We start from the raw sequence: 25,000 nt of genomic DNA, 5'->3' as shown, positions 1-25,000 counted from the left end.
TATACATATATATATATATATATATATATATATATACACACATACAATAATTATATTTTGGAGTCTTTCTTTTCAAGATTACACTGAACGTTTAATTTTCCAAGTCAATGAATGTAAATTAATTAATTAATTGAGGTACTTTTCCCTCTATTGAATATTACCTATACTCCTGAACCATGATCTATATCGGTTATATTTGATGTGTGATCTGATTAAATCTTTTTGAAAAATTATGTCTGGAACACACAACCCACTGGGTAAACACTGTGTCTTGGAAACTGCAACTAAATCTTATGAACAACCAGAAAGAAAAAGATTATTTTGTGACAGCATCTGTCTTGATCAATTAACAAGCTACCTGTCCTAACTAAAAATTATATGTTTCTGTCACCCATAATTGGCATAGATGGCTAAATCCCTGACTAACATAACAAATTAAAGGTAACTTTATTGTCATTTAGATCTACACAAGTGCAGATTAAATGAGATTCCATGCAATCAGCTCATCATGAGACAGAGAAAAAAGAAATCACATACATAGACATACTTTATTAAAAACAACATATAATAATACAAACACTGTCTAATAAATCAACTCTGCATTTAAGTATAATAGCTACATACATTCCTAGAAACACACACTTGTTAAGATACTAAAACTACAAAAAAACAAGAACCTCACACAAAGGCAGGAAATTACAAAAAACACAGTTCCTCTGTGCTGGTTCCAATACAGGCTGTCCCTCCTAGGCAAAATCCCCTGTTCAGAGGATAATCAGATGGCAGAAAACGTGTACAGCATAATACAATTTATTAGAAATAAAAACAAAATCAAGAACAATAAATCCCTGGATTAAGCGCTTTCATCTCCCCTCAGGAGACTTCATCAGAATCAATTAACAGAAGCATAAACCCATATTAAGTACTCCACAATACCAATTTCATTGGTTAATCAATTAACAGTTTGTAAAATCAATTAAGCAGTTTATAAAATTTAAAGTGCTTGGTGCTGAAAACAGTGTAACTAAACCAGTGTTGTACTACTCATTCTAAAATACACATGACAGAATATATTGCATAAAAATTCCATAATACGAACATTCTTCTAAAACCTATTAAAATATATATGTAAGTAAATATAATAAATATGTAATAAATATATAAATACATATATAAATAAATAATTGTATAAATATACACATAAATATGACATTTCCAAAAGGTTTCACATAAATTAATTCCCGTATTGGGTGTAAAGCATAACAAGTATACAGTGTGTTGGGGAATATAACTATGTTTCTACTCTTTTGGGGTTGGAAGCCCGTAGCTGGAGGGCTGGGGTAATAGAAATATGGTCATTCAACCCTGGGTTGTTGCAGGCATCCAACCTCAGTTGCTATGCCATCTCACAAAATTCTAATCTAGTCTCCCAGTCCCCTCCCCTGTCACTACACTTAACTTCTTCCAACACCCAAAATTTGTAGTCAGTATTTTTACAATTCAAAATGTGCCTATACAGGGCATTATTCTCGTTTTTTCCTATTGATATACGTATGTTCATAAATGCGTTGCCTTAAATTACGCTCGGTCTTCCCTATGTAATATGCCCAGCATACTGTACTGTGGCAAGGAAACAGGGAATTAATACCTGAGTTGATGGAGTACTTGAACCACACAACAGATTTTTTACAGTTCACCCATGAAATAGGAATAGATGAAATACACTGTCTAGACATTAAACTATCCAAGGATTATGTGGAAAAAACATACAGATGTGAAGATGTTCAATCTCGCCGTTCATTCTTCACTGATGGGTTCGGAGCCGATCCTTGGCTCCGACACGGCCGTTTTGCAAAGCTCAAAGATTACCAGTAGCTCGAGACCATGCCCCTTATCCCATGATGCATTGCTGGAATTACCTCAGATCTAGTTTGCCGCGGCACTGATCTCTTGGTTTCCAGCTCTGCTCGAGACTTTTTCAACGAAATAGCAAGTTTTTCTTAAAAATGTTTTCATATATTTCAAATCTACTCTATCGCTTACTGTTTCCCTTATCCAGAATAGTACTATCCTTTTGGGCCTCGTTAGTTTTAGTGGCCTTTCTTTGCTAGTGTGAACTTCAGCCTTTAGTAATGTAGTTTAGTGCATTTTTGTACTTAGGTATTTTTGACTAGTATACAGTTAGTTCTTGTGTGGTTCTATATATATATATATATATATATATATATATATATATATATATATATATATTTAGATGTATATATATATATATGTATATGTATATATATATATATATATATATATATATATATATATATATATATATATATATACAGTGTGGCCTTTTGGGCATTGTTAATATTGTGTGTGTGTGTTTTCTTAGTTACTTTCTTGTTAAAGGTGATAGAATGTGTTTCTTGTTATGTCGGAAGATAAAGGCAGACATCCTAAGTCTGATTTAAAAAAAATGTCCTGACTGTGGACAAAAGATGCCTGTCACTGATGGACACGTTCAATGAGTTTATTGTCTGGGTGAGGTGCACCTTCAGATGCTCAGGTAAGAGCCGCCCTCTCCAAAGCAAAAAACACAGCATCAATGGGACCAGACGGTGTCCCGGGCTGCGTCCTACATGAACTCCAAGAAGAGCTAAACCCAAACATAAAACTTCTGTTCAATCTCAGCCTTACTACAGGATATGTACCCAAAGAGTGGCATACAGCAACAGTGGTCCCTCTCCACAAAGGTGGTGCCTCAACAGGTCCTGGAAACTATCGCCCCATAAGCCTGACTAGCTTGGTCTGCAAAGCTATGAAAAGGTTCATCATGGACCTCAGAAATAAAGATATTGGTGACCTACAGACACTGGATCCTACCAAGTTTGGCTTTGTTAAGGGCAGATCCTGCCTCTTAAACCTGGTCAATTTCTTTGAAACAGTCACCAAGGCCATTGATGAGGGGAAGGTGGTCCACACAGCCTACCTGGACCTCGCAATAGCCTTCGATACAATACCCCACTCGGGCATTATAGATAAGCTCACCAGCTTAAATATAAACCCCTATGTCACTAGATGGGTTGCAAACTGGCTCAAGGACAGAACCCACATGGTCAGACTTGCTGGTGCCATGTCAGACTCCAAACCAGTTACAAGTGGCGTCCTACAAGGCTCAGTCCTGGGACCTCTCTTGTTTGGTATATATTTCTCGGAGGTACAAGCCAACATGGAAGGACTGTGGCTGACCAAGTTCGCAGATGACTGCAAACTGGGTGCCATAATCGACTCTCCAGCCGACACAAGCATCCTACAAAAGGGCCTCATAGAAACAGACAACTGGTGCCAGAGCCATGGCCTCAAGCTAAACGCCAAAAAGTGTATAGTCATCCCCTTTGGCAAAAACAAAGTGCCCACAAATTACCGCATAGGTGGTAATCCATTAAGTATGGAAGAAGTAATTAGTGACCTGGGGACCCAAGTTGATAGCAATCTCTCATTTGACAACCACGTGGCCAAAGTGGGTAGAAAAACATTTTATATAGCCCACCTAATCATGAAGGGATTCACATCTAGATCAGCGGAGGTCATCGTGCCTCTTTACTCATCCCTCATCAGGCCCATAATTGAGTACAATGCCCCTTTTGGGATGTACCTTACCAGACACCAGCAGCAACTGGAAAGACCCCAAAGGTATCTCACCAAGAGGATCAAAGGGCTCAAACAGATGCCATATGCTTCCCGGTTAAAGAAACTCCAGCTCTACTCAGTGGCATACCGCCTGCTCAGAGGTGATCTGTGCCTGATGTATAAAGCCATGTCCAACCTGGAATTAATGGACATGCTGCACCTCAGACAATCCAAATCCCATCGAGCTACGCGCTCGAGAGACTTGAACCTCAGCACTGAAATAAATAGGACATGCTGGAGGGACAGATTCATAACCCAGAGGCTCCCTTCACTCTGGAATAAAATCCCAATCCAGGTTAGGCAGAGTCCCTCATTGACTCTCTTCAAGAGGAATCTTGATGAGTGGATGGGAGATCGTAGGTTTACCCTGGGTATCACTTCTGTGTCACTGTTAGACAGAGGCACAGTATACTAACCTCGAAAAAGGGCATAGCAAAATTCATTTAAAATAGGTGGCGAAAGCCAAACACACTCTGGCTAGGCTTATAAATGCCATAGGGCAAATAGCCTAGTATGAACCTATGAACCTATGAAGGAATCCTGCAGTATTTGCCACTCCTTTTCCACTAGAGTGCTTGCTGAGAGGAAGAGAAAGCTCATAGATAGGGGTCTTCTTAAGCACGCCTTTGTGGAAGCTTTGACTGACCAGGATGGAGCCAGTAAGTCATCGAAGTCCTCCAAATCCTCTTCAGACTCTATGTCAAAGAAGCCTAAGAAAGTGCAACTTGCTGTGACTTCGGTTCCACAGCCTTCGGAGCCGACAGTCTTTTCCTTTCAGACCCGGGACACTGCCTTGGAACTGGTCTTATAATCTCCTTCTTCTCCATTACTCCAGTTGGCATCATCGGTGCATTCCTCCAGGTCCTCTGTTAGTCTTTCTGATTTGGACATGGACCGGCTGGTACAGAAACTCTTAAAGGCACCAGGCCTAGCTAAATTGCTGTTGGCTCTGACTCAGGTGTCAGAACCGAAGACTACTACCCAGAAATCAACTGCTCCTCCTCCGAGCCCTAGCAGATTTTTGGAGCCAGAAGAGACCGACCTGATGGTTGTAGAACCCTTGGAGCTGACACCTGTCCCAGTGTCATTGGCTCCATCTACTCAGACATCCTCGGCACCGACTGGGGACTCTAGGAGCCAACACTCTCAGGTCGGATCTGGGGAGGATAGTTGCACTGACCTGTCAGTGCCGACTCTTCCTCTTGGGGACTCGGTGTGGGTGAGCTTGGCTCCTACCTTGGGCTCGGAGCCCATGGCATCAATGCGGGATGGAATCACAGTTCCTTTGGGTCCATTAACTCCTTCTCATCGGAGCTGTGATGCCTTCAAAGCCATGAGGTGAGTACTGTCTCCTAAGACTTCCTCATCACCAGGTCTGACATTTCTTCCCCTAAAGTGCCGGTGTCTGCTTCTGCTTCCATCGGCCACCCCAAGTGTGGAGACCCAGAGCCTCAGGTAGCCCCACTGGGCATCACCTGCTCTTCTGAGACTTCCCCAGAAGTTCCCACTGAGGAAGTTCCCAGAAAGAGAGTGTGCAAGAGGATGCACTTGGACTCCCCACAGGAGTCATTGACATCTGACACTGACTTGGATGAGTCAGAAGGGTCCCCTCGATCCCCCTCTGAGGACATCTCCTTTGCAGAGATCCTTAGGCAGAGGGGTGATTGGCAGTCCAAAAACCCTACCGAGGATGAGTTGGTTCTTCTGAAGGCTTTTGGGTCTCAACCTTCCACCTCCTGGGTGTCTCCACCCTACGATGAGCTTATGCAACTGGTCTCTTGTAAGACATGGGAGTCTCCGAAGTCCATGGAACCTGTCCCTTGAGGCCAAATAAGTTTATCTCTGCCCCAGCAGATAAACCCTTCTTGTCTAAGGGGGTCCCTGTTGATTCCATGGTGGTGGCAGCAGCCACCAAGAAGGAATTAACGAAACACACAAACCACTAGCACCATGCCAGTAAAATGTGTATTGCGATCTGGTACCTCCAAGAAGGAATTGTCTGAAACTTCTTCATCTATCCATCCTCCTAACAGAGATTCTAGGATCATGGATAGATATGGGAAATGCATGTTCAGTTCAGCGACTTTTACACTTCGATCACTGAACTATCTGACTCATTTCACCAGACTGCAAAGAGACCTCCTTAAGGAGTTGGGAGATACTCTTCAGGGTGCTGTAGCTGCAGGTGTCAATGACAAGGTTTCTGCCCAGCTTGCTACCCTTAATTCCATTGTGAACACATCCATGCGTCTCATATCATATGCAGCAGATGGGTCAAGTAGGGCTGCAGGAGCAGGGGTTGCTCTTCTTAGGCATGCCTAGATGTGCCTCTGTTCTTTCGCGGACCCCTTCAAGTCTTCATTCGTAAATACCCCGTTTGATGGCTCATCCTTGTTTGGGCCTAAGGTAAAGGAAACATTGACCAGGTGTGAACAGGAGGGAAAGAGTCTGTCTGCCGTCTGAGTCCACTTTTCTACCCCTACTCAACCTTACCCCAAAGGCCAAAGGGGAGGAAAGATTTGGTTCCGTAAAGCCCAAGGAGCCTTTCAGGACACATGTGAAGAACCTTCCTCCAGGGGCAGAGGAGGAGGTAATAATGGAAGATACCACCCTCATGGCAGAGGGGGTCTGCAACACCAGGGTGACAGAGATCATTTCTCTGGCCAACCCTATCAGTGCTCCTGAGAGGAGGCCCAACTGTCCTGCTCTGGAGGTGGTCGGGGGTCACTTATCTTTGTACCCAGAAGCCTGGTTAGATATCACAAATGACAGATGGGTACAAAGCTTCATTTCCAGAGGGTATTTCATACCGTTCTTCTCTCCACCCATTCCCGTCAAGAGAATCCTGGACATTCCGCCCTGTTACAGGGAACAAGCAACCATAGAGGTCTGCAAGTTGCTAGACAAAAAGAGTCATCCAACCAGTCCCAGCAGACTAAACAGGATTCGGAACTTACTCAAGATTCTTTTTGGTTCCAAAGAAAACAGGGGACTGGAGACTCATTTTGGACCTCAGCAGACTGAACCAATTTGTAAAAAAAGAGAAGTTTCAGATGGTCACACTTCAGTCCACTCCCCTTTTTAAGGAAGGACAATTGGATGTGTTCAATCAATCTCAAGGATGCATACTACCACATAAAAATGGCCAGACCATCCAGAGATCATCTGCATTTCCAGCTGGGAACCAGTCACTACCAGTTTCGAGCCCTGCCCTTTGGTCTCACTACAGCCCCCAGAGTGTTTACCAAATGTATGGCAGTGGTCATGGCTCACCTGTGGCATCTAGGATTCCAGGTGTTTCCATACCTAGACAATTGGCTCCTTACCTCCACCACCAGGCATCAAGTGATTCAGGCAACAGAATCCACTCTGACACTTTGCAACCACTTAGGCATTACGGTTAACTTCGAAAATTCTGCCTTGTCGCCATTGTAGCATATCGTCTTTATAGGGGCAGAGTTAAACACTTCAACCACCACTCTACATCTTCCAGTCAAAAGGGTATCAATTCTTCACCAACACATCACATCACTGGTTTCAAAGAACAGAGCTCCAGCCGCAGAGGTCTTGAAAGTACTAGGTTTGATGGCGGCAGTAATTTTAGCCATTCCATTGGCGAGGATGCATATGCAGATTCTTCAATGGCACCTGTTCACTCATTGGTCTTACCAGGAGTTGCCAATGAACCATATGATTCTGATTACAAACTCTTGCAAGAGGGATATTCAGTGGTGGTTGACGTCTCTACATGTTACAATAGGACGCCCCTTTGTACTTTCCCCTCCAGTAGCCACTGTGACCATGGACGCTTCCCTGATAGGGTGGGGGGGCATTTTCAGGGAAAGAATGCCCAAGGCACATGGACAGATCAAGAGTCACATTGGCATATCAATGTCCTAGAGATGAGAGCAGTACTTCTGGAATTACAGTACTTTCAGGACTCTCTCCCTCTAGGGACAATAAGCCATACAGACAGACAACATGTCAGTGATCTGGTATTTGACCAAACAGGGTGGGACCAAGTCTTACTCCCTTTGCCAAGAAGCCCTTAGAGTTTGGCAGTGGGCTGTGTCATCCCAGCTCTTTCTTTTGGCAATGCACATCCCGGGGAAATCCAACGTGATAGCGTACAAGCTGAGCAGGGCAATATTTTTGCCACACGAGTGGTCCCACAAACAAGAGATTGCAGACAAGATTTTCTGCAAATGGGGCCAGCCTTGCTGCGATCTTTTTGCCAGCCACATTAACAACAAATGCAGAAGCTACTTTGCCCTGATCCCCCCTCTGGGAGACCACCCCCTGAGAGATGCACTCGTACATGATTGTCCCTGGGTCTCCTCTATGCATTTCCCCCAATTCCTCCGATAACCAGATTTTTACAGAAAGCAAAGTCACTGGGAAGGACTCTCATTCTTATAGCCCCTCATTGGCCTTGGTAGATTTGGTTTCCATTTCTTTACCATCATCTCTTGAAGGATCCATGGACCCTGGACCCATTTCCAGACCTTCTGACACACCCATCAGGGAACCGCCATCCTTCCTTGCAGTCACTGAAGCTAACTGCTTGGGTGCTCCAGTTCCACATATAGCCAGGCTTCATAATCGTTCAGATGACACAAGTCAAATTTTGTTGGCTTCCCACAAACCTTCCACCAGAAAATTGTAAGTGGAAAAGATTTTCCATATGGGCTTCTAACAAAAACCTTGATCCTTACCAAGCTCCATTGTCATCCATTCTAGAATTCTTGATCGAGATATTTCATGAAGGAGCTGCAGCTGCTACCGTTAGGGTCCAGTTAGCAGCCATATCTAATTTCCATCTATGTATTGATGGACTGAATATGATGCAACACCAGTTACCAAAGGCCTTCCTCAAAAGTACTTTTCACATGAGACCTCCAGTGAAGACTCCTTATTCTCCCTGGAGCTTGAATTTCATGCTTTCCCATATTATTCTTTCTCCCTTTGAACCAGCATCTTCTTGTGAGCTCAAGTTTCTGTCATGGAAAACTATTTTTCTAATGGCCATTACTTCTGCCCACAGAGTGTCAGAGCTTCAGGCATTATATATCAAGCCTCCATATATGACTTTTCATCCTGACAGAGTATCCCTTAGGACTAACCCTTCTTTTTTGCCTAAAATATGTTCTGAGACAAACATAAATCAAGTTATTGAGTTGCTCGTTTTTTTCCCCAACCATACCAACAATTTAGAATACATGCTGCACAAACTTGATGGTCACAGACAGCTTAGATATTATCTGGACAGAACAAAAGACTTCACAAAGTCAGACCAAATTTTTGTTTCATTTTCTGAAGCCAGAAAAGGTAGACCAGTGGCTAAAACAACTCTTTCTAAGTGGCTTTCAGATTGTATCACCTACACTTACTCATCTGCTAATAGGTCTTTGTTGCATAAAGTGAAGGTGCACTCAACCAGAGCAGTCTCTACTTCTTCAGCCTTTCAAGCCAAGTTACTCCTTGGTAATATCTGTGCTGCAGCCACTTGGTCTAAGCCTCACACTTTTATCACTCATTACAAAAAGTGGACAAGGTCTCCAGGGACAGGGCTTCCTTTGTTTCTATGGTCCTGAAAAATGTACTCCCGTGAGCCACCCAGGATTTAGGGTGCTAGGGACGCTACCCATCAGTAAAGAATGAACCGCGAGATTGAACAACTTCACATAAAGAAGTTATGTCACCATAACGTTCCATGTGAGTTGTTCCATCTCGCCTTCATTCTCACGTCCCTCCCTCCTTCCCCCACCTGGCTGACAGTTGACCTGGAGACTGACTTCACCCTGGTTATTCAATGTTTCTTCCTGTCTGTGGAGATTAGTCCTCTTATAAGCATATAGAACATGCAGCAAACAAGAACTGAGGTAATTCCAGCAATGCATCATGAGCTACTGGTAATTTTTGAGCTTTGCTAAACAGTCATGTTGGAGCGAGGATCAGCTCTGAACCCATCAGTGAAGAATGAAGGCGAGATTGAATAACTCACATGGAACGTTATGGTGAGTACATAACAATTTTATCAGGAATATACAGGAAAGAATGCTTTTCGAATTCTTATCTGCACTTTGACAGTGATCATCCTCATTTTCTTAAAAGTAACATAGTAAAAGGTCAAATGGTTAGAATAGCCAGAAGGACATCTAACAGAACAGATTTTTTTGAAAGAAATAGACTGTGTACACAACTTGTTTGGGGAAAGAGGGTACCCGGACAGCTTAATTAACCCCATAAAAACATTGTTATACAAGGATGAGGGAATACATGTTTTCCCCTTATTAGTGGTGAAGTGGTTGGTGGTACTAAGAAGGGTAAGGGCACTGAACAAACTACAAAACCACTAACACACTACACCAACATTGGGTGGGTTAAAAGATGTATAAACAGTACATGGGATATGTTTAAGAGGATTCCTACTGAGGTGGAATGTTTTCAAAAACCTCTTAGATATAGTTATAGGAGAAACAGTAATCTTAAGGCTATATTAGAACAGAAAAAAGGGGACATTAGACAAGGGGTGAGTTCTAAAATAGGTACCTTCAAATGTGGGAGGTGTTCCCAATGTCCCTTTATAGCTGGGGAAAAAGAGTTGAGTATACTCAGCATTCCATACAGGTTTAAGGGGAGAACTTATGCTAGTTGTTACACCAAAGGGGTGGTGTACATGGCATACTGTACAGTATGCTGGGCATATTACATAGGGAAGACCGAGCATAATTTAGGGCAACGCATTTATGAACATACCTATGATATCAACAGGAAAAAACGAGAATAATGCCCTGTATAGGCATATTTTGAATTGTAAAAATACTGACTACAAATGTTGGATGTTGCAAGAAGTTAAGTGTAGTGACAGGGGAGGGGACTGGGAGACTACATTAGAATTTCGTGAGATGGTATGGCAACTGAGGTTGGATGCCTGCAACAACCCAGGGCTGAATAATCATATTTCTATTATCCCAGCCCTCAAGCTACGGGCTTCCAACCCCAAAAAAGTAGATGCATAGTTATATTCCCCAACACACTGTATACTTATTAGCTTTACTCCCAATATGGGAATTAGTTTATGTGGAACCTTTTGGAAATGTCATATTTATGTGTATATTTATACAATTATTTATTTATATATTTATTTATATATTTATTACATATTTATTATATTTACTTACATATATATTTTAATAGGTTTTAGAAGAATGTATGTATTATGGAATTTTTATACAATATATTCTGTCATGTGTATTTTAGAATGAGTAGTACAACACTGGTTTAGTTACACTGTTTTCAGCACCAAGCACTTTAAATTTTATAAACTGCTTCATTGATTTTACAGACTGGTTAATTGATTGACCAATGAAATTGGTATCGTGGAGTACTTAATATGGGTTTATGCTTCTGTTAATTGATTCTGATGAAGTCTCCTGAGGGGAGATGAAAGCGCTTAATCTAGGGATTTATTGTTCTTGATTTTGTTTTTATTTCTAATAAATTGTATTATGCTGTACACGTTTTCTGCCATCTGATTATCCTCTGAACAGGGGATTTTACATAGGAGGGACAGCCTTTATTGGAACCAGCACAGTTGAACTATGTTTTTTGTAGATACTAAAACTACACATCTAGCTGCAAAGTCCAGGTAATAGAATTGCACATGAACCATGTACAACATCATGGGTGAACTAAAACATATCAGTAGCAGCTAAAGAAAAAAACATATTGCACCTGAGTTAGTAGTATAAATTGTAAAGGTTGGGTGGGCTTAATAAATAATAAATAAAATAATATTACATAGTAAATGTGAAGTCCCAACATCCTGACCTGTCAATGATCAGACCTAATGTTGGAGTTAAGAAGTCTGATCACCTTTGGATCTAGTTGTCCTGCATCAAATACTGCGGTATCTTTTACCCAATGACATGCTCATAAGCAGACTGTTTGCAGGATGAGTTGTATCGTTTAGTATGTTGGTGGCTCTCTTTAGGCTCCTCGATGTATAAAGATCCTGGATTGTAGGCAGACTAGTGCCAGTTATCCTCTCACCAACTCTCACCACTCTGTGCAGGGATTTCTTATCTGTGACTGAGCAACTTGCATACCATACCAGAAACATGGATGTTAGGATACTTTCAATTGCTGCTCTGTAGAAGGTGGAAAGTGCTGACAATGGTAGTTTCACCTTTCTGAGTTGTCTCAAAAATTGGAGATGTCGGTGGGGTTTTTTCACTATGTGGCAGGTGTTGCCCGACTAAGAGAGATCATCAGAAATATGAACTCCAAGGAATTTGGTGTTGTATACCCTGTCCATCGTCTCGCCATTGATCAGGAGTGGTATATGGGGTGTTTGCCTCTTCCTGTAGTTTATGATGAACTGTTTTGTTTTACTTACATTCAAGTCAAAGTTGTTTCTTGCACACCTTGTTAACCTCTTCTCTGTATGCACTCTCATCCTTTCTCCTGCTGAGACCCACAACTGTCATGTCATCAACAAACCTAATGATATGATTTGTACTGAAGTTTTCTGTGCAGTCACAGGTTAGGATAGTAAATAACAGGAGGCTGAGCATGCAACCCTGAGGAACACCTGTATTGAGTGTTATGTTCCTATAGGTATTCTTGCCCACCCAAACCTTCTGTGGCCTGTTAATCAAAAAGTAAAGGATCCAATTGCAGATGTGTTTTCTGACGCCCTGCTGTACTAGATTATTGATCAGTTGCACAGGGACAACTGTGTTAAATGCTGAGCTAAAGTTGATAAATTACATTCTCACATAGCTGTCCTTGCTCTCCTGATCCTCAAGAGCAAGATGCAATGCAACCACTATTTCATCAGCCATGGATCTGTTTTCTCTGTAGGCAAACAGTAGTGGGTCAAATGTTGATGGTAATTCCGCAGACAAGTGTTTCTTGACTAGCCTTTCAAAACATTTCATAACTGTAGATTTTAGTGCAACAGGCCTAAAGTCATTCAAGCTGGAGGGTGAGGATTTTTTGGATAGAGGGATGATATTCATTACTTTGTAACACGAAGGGACCTTTGCTAACCCAAGTGAGGTGTTAAATGTATCCATGAGTACTGCACATATGTGGTCTGTACAGCTCTTTAACACCTTACCCAAGGTATTATCATCTGTACCAGCCACCTTTCTAGGATTGACTTTCTGTAGCAGCCTTTTTACTTCTATTGAGCTAAGGCTGAGTACTCCATCAAACTTCTCTGTGTGTAATCTTTACACTGTTGTGGTGTTCCTCTCTTCAAATCTTCCAAAAAAGGTATTCAGACTGCCTAGGAAGTCAGTTTTATCATCACATTGTGCGGCTCTCATTTCATTGTCTGTAATTTGTTGTATACCCTGCCACAACCATCTGGTATCCCCCATGTCCTCAAAGTGGTTTAGTACCTTCCTCTTTTATTCCCTCTTAGCCTCTTTTATGCCTTTCTTCAGGTTTGCCCTTGCCACACTTAAGGCTTCCCTGTCATTTGCCCTGAATGCTGAATTTCGTGCCTTCAGAAGATCATAGATCTTACTTGCAAGCCACGACTTTTGGTTAGCTCTTGTGATGATGCTTCTGATCTCTGTGACATCATCAGTGCATTTTATGATGTAAACCATCACTGCTTCAGTATATTTGTCTAGGTTGATATGCTGGTCTGTTGTGGCTACCTCCTTGAAAATGCTCCAGTTAGTACACTCAAAACAATCCTGGAGAGCTGATAATGCTCCCTCAGGCCATATCCTGATCTGTTTCACCATGGGTTTCTCCCTGATGAGAGCAGGTTTATAAGCAGGTGCCAGCATGATAGAAAGATGATATGAGCCACCAAGTTGTGGATGCCACTTTGTAGGCTTGCTTTATATTGGTGTACACATTATCCAAGGTACTTCTACCCCTTGTTGGAAACTTTACATGCTGGTACTAATGGGGGAGTACTGACTTTAGATCAGCCTGACTAAAATCACCAGCTATCACATGAGCAGACTCGAGGTATTTATCCTGAATGTCACAGATAGACTGTTACAATTTTGTGAGTGCCTCATTTGGGTTAGCAGTAGGTGGGATATACACTACTGTTATGTAGATTCCATTTAGTTCTGTAGGTATGTAAAATGGTCTACATTTTATAGACAGAAACTCCAGATTCTCAGAGCAGTGAGACATAATCATCGCACCATTACTGCACCATCTGTTATTAACATAAATGCAGACTTCTCTTCCGCTAGCCTTTCCACACAGTGCTTGGGTTCTGTCTACATGATACAGTGTGAATCTCTCTAAATTAACTGCATTGTCACTGATATTACTGTGTAGCCATGTCTCAGTAATTATAATTAAACAGATCTCTCACCTTATTCTTTGAAGAGAGTTCCATCCTTAAGTAGTCCATCTTGTTGTCAAGAGAACGCACATTTGCAAGCAGTATTGAGGGCAGTGCAGTGCAGTAACATGCATACATATGTTCAGGGTTTGATCATTGCCAAACATTCTGAAAGAGACGGGTATGGATGGGTAGACATTGGCAAAATATGTTTGTATTCCTGCTCGGGAGACAAAGATAGGACTAGTGGTCTGGTAGTTGTCTCACCATGTAAAAGCAGAGGTGACAGTCAAAACAGCCATAACCAGATATGAGGGCTTTGCTTTCTAAACTGATAACACTGCCATTTCCATTTATTGGGCTGAAAACATCTTTATTACCTAAGGTATGTTGTGATACTAACTCGGTATATAAGCATAATATTTGAATAACGAAAGCTGTTCTGCACATAATTTTAAGCAGCTCACTCCAGTCATAAACACAGAGACATATAATACTGCTGTTTTTGAGTTACTGTTATAGGCTGTTCTATCATTTATATTAAGGCATGCATCATGTTTGGATGGCTGAAAACATTTATGCTGCTTTGTGATAGCTACACTTTTTTAAATGCATTTATTTTTGTCTTTCAGACTGGCTTTAAGCAGACTTTTAAGTACTGTAAATAATCTGTATTTTTGAAATCTGGTCTGTTTTTGTATGAAACTAGAAGGGGAATAGCCATACCATACCACTGGGATATTTACAAGTGAAACAATAGCATGTCTCCTGAACTTGCACTTTTATACCACTGGGATATTTCCAAGTGAAACAATAGCATGTCTCCTGAACTTGCACTTTTATTTTTGCAATAAATACATATTTAGTAAAACAAAGGGGCATTTCCTGGCATACTGGCTGTGAACCATTATACTCAATAGAAATCTTTGCTGTGCTTGCTTTACATCTAAATATTTTCATGATATCTGATTTTTATTGGTAGCCATGTAGTTATTTTTTCCAAATTTTTCTTCTTAGATGCTGAACCTCTTTGTTGCTGTAATTATGGATAACTTTGAATACTTAACAAGGGATTCATCAATACTGGGTCCACATCACTTGGATGAGTTTATTCGAATGTGGGCGGAGTATGACAGAGCGGCGTGGTATGTAAAGTTACACTTCTGAAATGATTCATCAAAGCATGCTTTGACTAATATGCTTCATTTGTGTTTTTCATTTGCACTGCTAGTATGTTTACTAAAACTAATATTATCTGTCTCACATCCTCTAACATTCATTATTTCATTTAATAGGTAAATGTATAATACGCATTCACTTGTTATGTTCGTTTTGGCAGCAAATTAACTTTAGTTACTTATTGGCTACTAAAGGTGGGAACACTTCAAAATATGTTTTGTCTAGGAAGAATATATTTTTGAACAAATTTCTAAAGAAAAAAGGATATTTTTGTTTAACAAATCACATCAAGATTTTGTCTCAGGGTTGCTGTTTTATTCACATGTATGTTTTCCCTTCCTTTAGAATAAATTATGGGAAATAAAATAAGACATATTGGTCTAGTTTAGGTCCAAACTGGCAGGAGCTAACATCTATTGATGCCAACTTAAACAATGACTATCACACTCTACTAATATACATATTAGAGCACAGAAAATACCTGCTCCTATTTTTTCTGCCTAAAGTCTACATAGTTTTAATAGAAGACAATTTGATTTACAGAACAAAAGCACTATTAACCTAGAAAATTTGCAAACAAGAGGTAGCCTTTCCTACACAAGGATACTTGGACATCTTAAGCTAATTTGATGATGAATATAATGTATTTAAGCTCTGAAACAATCAGCCAAAGCTATTACAAAGACATTATAACTGTGCATATGCAAAACAAAGAAATGAAGGAGATGAGATTTACATAAATATGGTTTTATAGGGTCATTTTGCTGAAGAAAGCTTGTAAAAACATAAGTGTTTAATATAATAAAGTAAAATGTGAAGTCTCTTTAATAGTATTATCTGCCTGAAAGTGTAGATGCTAATATCCAGAAGTGTTTAAATTAATAGGGCTTTGTCCTTTACAACACTCACAGCTACATCTAATGGGTCATCTGATAGCATCGTGTACAAATTAAGAAAAAAAGTTAGGATCGTGATCCAAAATGTTCCTTTCTGCTGTGGTTTACTTAGTAAATAAAATACAAAATCTTCTTTTTCAAATCAAAATGCAGTTGCTGCTGATAAACTCTGACTAGAATATGGTATCTGCAAAAAGTAAAAAATAGCTGAAACAAGTTTATTAGCACACTGCAGTACAAAGCCAGTACTTAGTACAGATGAAAACTAAACAGTGCAGTTAGCGTGACCAATTTTTTTCAGTCAGTTACATGCTTCCTGAGAACATTTCATGCATTCTTCTGTAGTAGGTATAAAAAGATTAGTGTGACTGACTGAAAAAAATTTTAATCAGATTTGCATTTGTCAGATGTCTGTTTCAGATCTATATTTCAGTGACTGTAGATATGGAGTTTGTGCAAAGTGAGTGGTCACACAGCACCAGAGAAGCAGGGAGACTTGTTTTTTTTTCCCTCAGTGTCTTTTTTGGTTGTGAAACCTTGGTGTTAGCATATTAAATTGCAATCAGGTAGGGATTAACATGTAAGGTGAACAGGGATTTCTCACCCAGCAGAAATATAAGGTCACTGCTTGGCTTTCAGTTTTTCTTATGTGTTAAAATCATATGCCTTATTACATAGTGTTCAGGCCCAAAGGCTATTGAGAAAAATTGATTCCTTAAAGGTTTTGTCAAAAATGTTGACACTCATCCAGTTGTCAACACTTTCTTTAAATATAAGAAACAATAACGAACTTACCTCAGCTCTCTTCCTAGATCTCTCTAAGGCCTTTGATATGGTCAATCACCAACTGCTTCTCCATACCTTGAAGGAACTTTCACTGAATAATAGCTCTATTAAATGACTTCAATCTTACCTGTCTGATAGACAACAAGCAGTTTTATGGCAGAATACCCTATCCACACATCTACCCATTACTCTAGGAGTCCCCCAAGGCTCCATACTAGGACCACTACTCTTCTCAGTCTTTATTAACGACCTACCCACCATCACTTCCAAGGCCACCTGCAACCAATATGCGGACGACTCCACTTTAATATGTACTGCCTCCTCCTCAACTGTGTTTATGACCCTAACCCAGAATACTTTTAATGATGTAGAAAAATGTTTTGCAAGCTGTCAGCTTCTGTTAAACCCCAACAAAACTAAACTGCTCATCTTTTCCCCCCACCTGCAAATCATCCACACCATTGTTTACTATAAGTTCCAACAATGGCACAATTATATCCCCAGATACTCACCAAAACACCTGGGTGTCAGTCGATAATGCCCTAAAATATGATATCCATGTCAATCAAACCATCAAATCTGTCAACAAAATCTGGGCTCCCTACACAGGATCAAACCCTTTCTCACTCCTTTTGCAAGAACCACTATTGCTCGGTCCCACCTACTATCTACACTCCTCTATGCCGCCCCCCCCCTCTTCACTAACCTGAACCAAGCCACCCTTACTAAACTTCCTAATTGTTACAACCATATTGCTAGATTTGCTACAGGTGCTACCTCTAGGACCCACCATTGTATCAACCTAACTCAACTAGGATGGCTGGAATGGCCCAGTCTTCTCCAATACAACCAACTTGAAATAACCCACAAAATACTGTATCAACACAAAAAAACACCAGCACTAAATGAGATCATCAAACCATGCAGCAACCTGAGGTCACTACACTCTGCTGACAAACTGCTGGTACAAACAACTAAGAGCATAAATGTGGCTGGGGACTCACTATTCACCAACTCAGTAGGCAAAACTTGGAATGTGCTACCAGCTGAACTTACTCACCAATCATCCTTAACCCAGTTCAAAAAAAGCCTCAAACTATACTTCCAACAACATTGGCAATGTCCCTGCTTAAACCCCGACTAATCACCTCCAGCTGTTCCTGCAAATTCTCCCTAAGCATTTCAATCATATACTCTAATAAGTGTATGAATTCTTGAAGGGACTTAACCCATAATTGCGTGTATTATTTCTGAAACTGAAGCCGCATGATTTTGATGTTGTCTACTATGTTTTATCTAAGTTTGTAACCCTACAGAAATCTGCATATTATACTTATCTCTAAATGTTTCTATTATTCCTAATGTATTTGTACTCTGCTTTCTGGAGCTTTTCTCCCTGGGCCTCCGCTGAAAATGGACATATATCCAGTTGGACTTTCCCGGTAAACAAATGTAAAATAAAATAAATTACTGCCAATTTAGGTGAGTCAGGTAAACATTATGAAGGATCATTCACTGATGATATATAAAGTTAAGGAAAGGTAAAATGCTCATTCCTAACCGAATATATAAAGTTAAGGAAAGGTAAAATACTCATTCCGAACCTAAAGAAACCATGAAAAAACAATATCAGGCTTTCAATGTACAACAAACTCACCTTTGATACTTGATAAATAAAGTGGCTGTGGGTTCTATCCCCACATCAGATGTTTGGAATCATGGTCATGAACTAGAGCTGCACCATAGAGAAGAGCTGACTCCTGACTACTATCTTTGGATAAATTAGTAAACGTAGGTCCCATTTCTGTTAGCTGGTAGAAGCTCAGATGTTAAAAGACACATTGCACTTAAAGTATTATCATCTTTATTAAAATTTGTTTTATACATTCTTCAGTAACAACATAAGTTATAAATATAAATGTAAATATAATATTTTGTCTGCAGAATATTCAAATTGTCCTTTGCATTTAATCATTACCATAACCATATTCTGACGAAATAGTGCAGAAGTACACTCTTGATATTCAAGTGACATTAAGCAGTGTACAATACATCAGCCTTTCTGTATGAGCTTTATTCTTAAGCTATCTAATGTTTTGTATAAATCCAATTTTTTTTATATAAGCCTTTTGCACACATTAATTGTTGTACGTGCCATAAACGGAATATTAATATAGAGTCTTTTTTCAATTCTTTCCAATATCTTATTTTCATAGTACTTATTACAAATTGCATAAATATTAGTCCTGTGGATTCAGTAAACTCCATGTAGAGATTGTGTGAAGCCTACATGGAGTTTACATGTTTGTGAGTTGAGCAACAGTGCTAATTACATACTCATATCATGCACCACATTTAAATGTAAACAAGCATGTTTTTGTGGCTAGCAACAGTGTTGTGGCCAGGAAACTGTAAAACAACACAGAGAGGTAGACATGTAGACCTGATTAGCTCCAGGCAAACTAGGTCCATGTGATTGTTCAGAGTGCCACAATGATTGCCAGGGTTAGTAATATAGCAATGTATATAATCCGAACACATTACATGGCAGTGTATAGAGTGCAGAGTATTGTGGAATTCCATTTCAGGGATATTGAACAAAAATTGTGTAAATGATCTGTAACAGTACACGGACTTCCGTTTAAAATAAACAGTCAGTGGAAGTGTGTATATTGAATAGGGACACACAGATGAAGTGTAGTAATGAACACAGGGAAAGAGGACAGATAAAACATCTTAATGTAGAGCAGATGAGGGCATGTAAATGAAGGAAGTTGTAGCAGGAACACTAATCACATATCAACACAATACAGTACAGACTGCACAGTGAGCATGTATATTATGTGACTGTCACACAAGGTGACATAACAATGGAGAAGATGTTTTTGTGATCTAAGCATCCTGACATGAACAATGGAGAGGACTTCTGTCAAGAATGTTGTATACTATAAGGGTAAGGTGCATATTTTGAAGCTGTGCAAAATGAGTTGCTTGAATATGACTGTAATGTCAGCAGAGGTCTCCACCAAGTGGGACATGTAGTTACAGACTCATGAACAACAGTAACAGAAGCATGCACAATCATAGACAATGTCAGAATAATACCATCAGTAATCCCATGTCTCTGACATACCATAACATATGTGATTCTGAGTGATTATAGATGGTTCTGCACAAACACACTTGTACAACTACTATGAGTTGTCAACAATATATGAGGGTGTTCAAGCACACAGTCCTGAAACTGTAACATCTACTGGAGGTATTAGGAGGAACACTGCTGTACCTGCATGTGACATTATGATCAATCCAGGCTAGTTAACAGGTATGCATTGCATATATATGACATAATCCACACTGTCAAGAATGTAACCCATGCCATCAATGTATCACACATGCACCTGGTATAACACCTTGATGGGAGTTCTGTACCATCAGACAGTCATGTGTATTTAATAAAAAGAATACCTAGTTATGGCCAATAAGATGTTTGGGAACTCAGTGTGGCAAAGGTGGTACACTTGAGTTACACATTCCTGGAAAATGGGTAGGGTAGTACATGAAGAAGGGTGCATTGTATTCAGTTATTGGTGTGACGAAGGCTGTGAACTATAGAAGTAGTGTGGCATTTGATGTGGATGTCCTGCACATACTCAGGAGTCATGTTACATACAAGAGAGTAGTCACAACTGTGGGCACATGTTGGGCATTCTGCATACCATCTACCTCAGTTGCCATGTCACATACCACTTGGTCTGCTCATAGGGACATAATGTCTACATTATTATTAGGTTGTGTGTTTATTTTTATAACATACCTCTCTGGACTATATGAAGAGACACACAACTGAACTCTCATATTATGTATCCCAGGCAGATATGGCCCTAGCCTAAGCAGCATTCTACCTTCCTCTAGGATGATGCCACAATATAAACACAATGATGGACTTCAACAATTGTTTTAGCTTCTGATATCAATCCATGGGGATCCAGTATTTTTCAGCCTGAGCTTACATGGATGACAAGCCACAGTGCTTTGCCAGAGATGGTCTGAACCTGTGTCCTCTAGTCCAATACTAGTAAAGGTACTTGCCTCACCCATAGTGCCTTTATTAGGCAATGTGAAAGCAACAAAAGATCTGACACAGCAGCATCCACTGGAGGCAAAGTCAAAGTTCTGTTGCTTATTGCTAGGAATCTAAAAATGAAATGACCAACATGCTAGCTGACAGATTTGGCACAAATTTCAACTCCCTGGCCATACCCCAAAGCATATCTGACACCATTCCCCTACCTAGTATCTCTAGACATCATGTCATATCTGCGATCTCCAAGGCTAAAAACACACACTAAGTGGTACCAAATACCATCCCACGTTGCTTATTAAGCAATCTAAAACAGGACCTAGTAAACCAAATTACTGTCCTCTTTAACCATAGCCTGAGAACTGGCTTTGTTCCATTGGATTTGAAAACTACAGCAGTAATCCACTTGTACAAAGGAGACCATCAGCCAACCCTGGAAACTACAGACCTATAAATTTAACTAGTCTCATCTGCAAGGCAGTGGAAGGAATGGTCATGGACCTTATCAACAAGGACATAGGTGACCTTCTAGACCCAACCCAATATGGCTTTGTTAAGGGTAGAGCATGCTTATTAAACATAGTAGACTTCTACAAGAAAGTCACCAAAGACCTGGATGAAGGTAAGACAGTACACGTACCACTATCTTGATCTGGCCAAGGGTTTTGACACAACCCCCCCCCTGCCCCCACGCATGGTATCATTGAGAAACTCTCTCAGCTGGTGATTAACCCTTATATCACTAGATGGATAGCCAACTGACTCAATGACAGAACTGATACTGTGAAAGTTGGTAAATCAACCTCTACCAGTAGAGCCATCATCAGTAACGTACCACAAGAATCTGTGCTGGGCCCTTTACTGTTTGGAATCAATTTCTCAGAAGTCTAGGCTAAAGTATACAGCCTTTGGCTTACCATGTTTGCTGATTATTGAAAATTGGGTGCAATCACTGAGTCTCCAACAATTTTAACATATTACAGAAAAGGCTAACCCAGACAAATAATTGGTGCCAAAGCCTGATGGTCTAAAAATAAACACAAAAAATATGCCATTATTTTTGCCTTTGAAAAGTGGAATTCCCTGCTAATTACATCCATCCCGTCAAGCACAAACCCAGTGATGCAAGACCCAGGAACACAGCTAGGTAGCTATCTGAACTTCGAGCACCAAGTTTCCACAGAGGTAAGGAAAGCCTACATATTGCACCTCATAAGTCTGGTAATTGTATCTATGTGTGAGGATGTTACAACACCACTGTACTTCACCTCATCAAAACACTAATAGAGTACAATGCTCCCTTTTGCATGTACCTCACCAGACACCCACTGCAGCTTGAACCCACAGTGGTTCATAGGTAGGTACTAGGCTATTGGACCTAGGACCTAGGGCCTATATAAGCCTAGCCAAAAAGGTACCCTGGTTTTTGCCACCCAAGAAAATTATTTTCCTGTGCCCCTGTCGAGCAGAGCCGCAGAAGTGATCCCCGGGGTGAATTTCCTATTTCCCATCCAATCGTCAAGATTTTTCTTTAAGAGTGCTAATGAGGAGCTCTGTTTGACATAGATAGGTAGTCTGTTCCAGAGTATGGGAAGTCTCTGGGACAGGAATCTATCCCTCCAGCATGTTCTGTTTATTGTGGTGACAAGATTTAAGTCCCTACAGCATGTAGCTCGGAGGGATTGGAATTTCTTTAAGTGGAACATGTCCAACAGCTCTGGGTTTGACATAGCTTTGTATGTTAGGCAGAGATCACCTCTGAGTAGGTGATATGAGACAGAGTAAAGCTGGAGTTTTTTGAGATGGTCTGCATAAGGCATCTGTTTGAGGCCAGTAATCCTCTTTGTGAGGTATTTCTGTAGCCTTTCGAGTTGTTGTAGATATCTTGTGAGGTACATACCAAAAGGGGCATTGTACTCTATAATGGGAGAGACTACTGTCCACCTATGTCTCAAGGTCTCTTATCACACTTTCGGTGTTAAGTAGACTACCACCTATGTGGTAGTTCATGGGTACAGAGTTTTTATCAAACGGGATGACAATGCACTTTATGGCATTGAGCTTCAGGTCATAGCTTTGACACCAGGCATCTGTCTCAGTGAGGCCCTTTTGTAGGATGTCCACATCATTAGAAGTTTCGATTATGGCTCCTAGTTTGCAGTCATCTGTAAACTTCGTTAGCCAAAGACCTGTTGTGTTAGCCTGTCCTTCAGAGAAGTCAATACCAAACAGGAGAGGACCCAAAACTGAACCGTGTGTTACTCCACTTGTCACTGGTCTGAAGTCAGATTTGGAGTCTGCTACTTTCACAGTGTGGGTCCTGTCCATGAGCCAGTTGGGAACCCATTTTGTGACATACGGATTTATACCTAGTTTAGTGAGTTTATCTGTAATTCCAGAGTGGGGGAATGGTGTCGAAAGACTTGGCGAGATCTAGATACGGTGTGTGAACCACCTTACTTTCATCTATGGCTTTGGTGACTGCTTCAAAGAAATCTATCAGGTTTAGGAGACATGATCTGCCTTTTACAAACCCAAACTGGTTGGGGTCCAGAGTTTGGAGATTACCAATGTCTTTTTTTTTTGAGTTCCATGATGATATGTTACATGGCCTTGCAGACCAGGTTCATCAGGCTAATGGGGTGGTAGTTCCCAGGTTCCATCATGGCTCCCCCTTTGTGGAGTGGGATAACCTTTGTGGTGCACCATTCAGTGGGCACAAAGCCTGAGGTGAGGCTATGATTGAACATGGTACTTAGGTGGGATGCCAGTTTGTTCTGTAGTTTGTGTAGAACACAGCCCGAGATATTGTCAGGTCCCATGGATGCTGTGTTCTTGGCTTTGGAGAGTATGTTTTTTTACCTGTGCAGACATGATTACAGGAACTTTGCATTCTTCCGGTATAGAGAAGGGCCATCTAGGGGGTGAGAGGGGGGTAAAGTTAGCACTGAACCTATCTTCCAGGATGTTGGCAATATCAGTTGGTTCTGTATATTTAGTGCCATTGTGCTGTAACTCAGAGCAGATCTGAATGTTCCCATTGAGATTCTTGACATAGCTTTAGAATGCTTTGTGGTTGTCTTTAGAGTCAGTGGCAATTTTATTTTCATAACTAGCTTTAAAGGATTTTATGAGGGATCTCAGCTTCTTACTGAGGCTGACCAGGGAGTTCCTCCAGTCACGGGATTTTACTCTTTTTTGCAACTGTTTCTTTCTTCTGTTGTAGACTTTGTTTATGGCAGAGGACCACCAGATTGGCTTCCTTTTTTTGGAGGATAGCATCTTGGTTCTGTTAGGGATAGCATGATCCATGCACTCGTGTAAGTGCTTATAAAGTGCATTTGTGTAGGTTTTAGCAGTTGTAACTCTATTGGTCATCTGCATGGGTGTCATGAAGTTTGCCATTCTGTCTTAAGAAGTGTGAAGCTGTTTTTTTACGGTAGTTTCCCTAATGGGGGGTGGGGGCGGAATGTGGATGTCTAGGCTGATTAGCCTGTGGTCGGATCTGACCAACGAGGAATTGACTTCTGGTGTGGAACACCTGTCGCCCATGTTGGTAATGACCAGGTCTAGGATATTGCTGCCCCTTGTGGGGATGTGAATAATTTGAACCAAGGCATTGGATTTTATGAATTCCAGAAAACGTTGAGCAAAAGAGTTGATACATGAGTAGTTTTGCCAGTTAATGGTGGGGCAGTTGAAATCACCCATTATTAGGGTGTTGGGTTGTACCCTAATATTTTCCAGTGTATCAAGAAATGAGGAGTGGGAATCCTGTGTCATGGTGGTGGGTCTGGTCTGTAGCAAGCTACAATTTGGATTGCGTTCTTGCCCAGAGTTAGTTGCACTTGGATAATCTTGGATGCATTATGCTGTGCAACTAGTCTGGAGGTGTGAATATCCTTAATGGATATGGACATGCCTCCACCTTTAGTGCTTCTGTGCGGGTTAGGTGGCTGAAAGGTGTGGTATGAATTATAGCCTGGTAACGCAGGGGTGCTCTCTGGAGCTCTGAGCCAGGTCTCTGTCACTGCACAGATGTTG

General features: G+C 40.8%; 1 protein-coding gene across 4 annotated transcripts in view; it reads left to right on the top strand.

Moving 5' to 3' along the window:
* LOC122813204 (voltage-dependent R-type calcium channel subunit alpha-1E-like) overlaps positions 1 to 25,000 on the top strand; it is a 4,399,719-nt gene that overhangs the window by 3,849,568 nt on the left and 525,151 nt on the right. For all 4 annotated transcript variants that reach the window (XM_044085387.1, XM_044085385.1, XM_044085384.1 and 1 more), the window contains one exon: positions 15,029 to 15,156. In XM_044085387.1, coding sequence (XP_043941322.1) covers positions 15,029 to 15,156 — 128 coding nt within the window. The remainder of the gene's footprint in view (positions 1 to 15,028; positions 15,157 to 25,000) is intronic.

The sequence above is a fragment of the Protopterus annectens genome, chromosome 10.part0 (assembly GCF_019279795.1).
Source record: "Protopterus annectens isolate FY-2018-M chromosome 10.part0, PAN1.0, whole genome shotgun sequence".
NCBI classification, from domain to species: domain Eukaryota; kingdom Metazoa; phylum Chordata; order Ceratodontiformes; family Protopteridae; genus Protopterus; species Protopterus annectens.
This window is presented reverse-complemented; position numbering and strand designations above follow the sequence as displayed.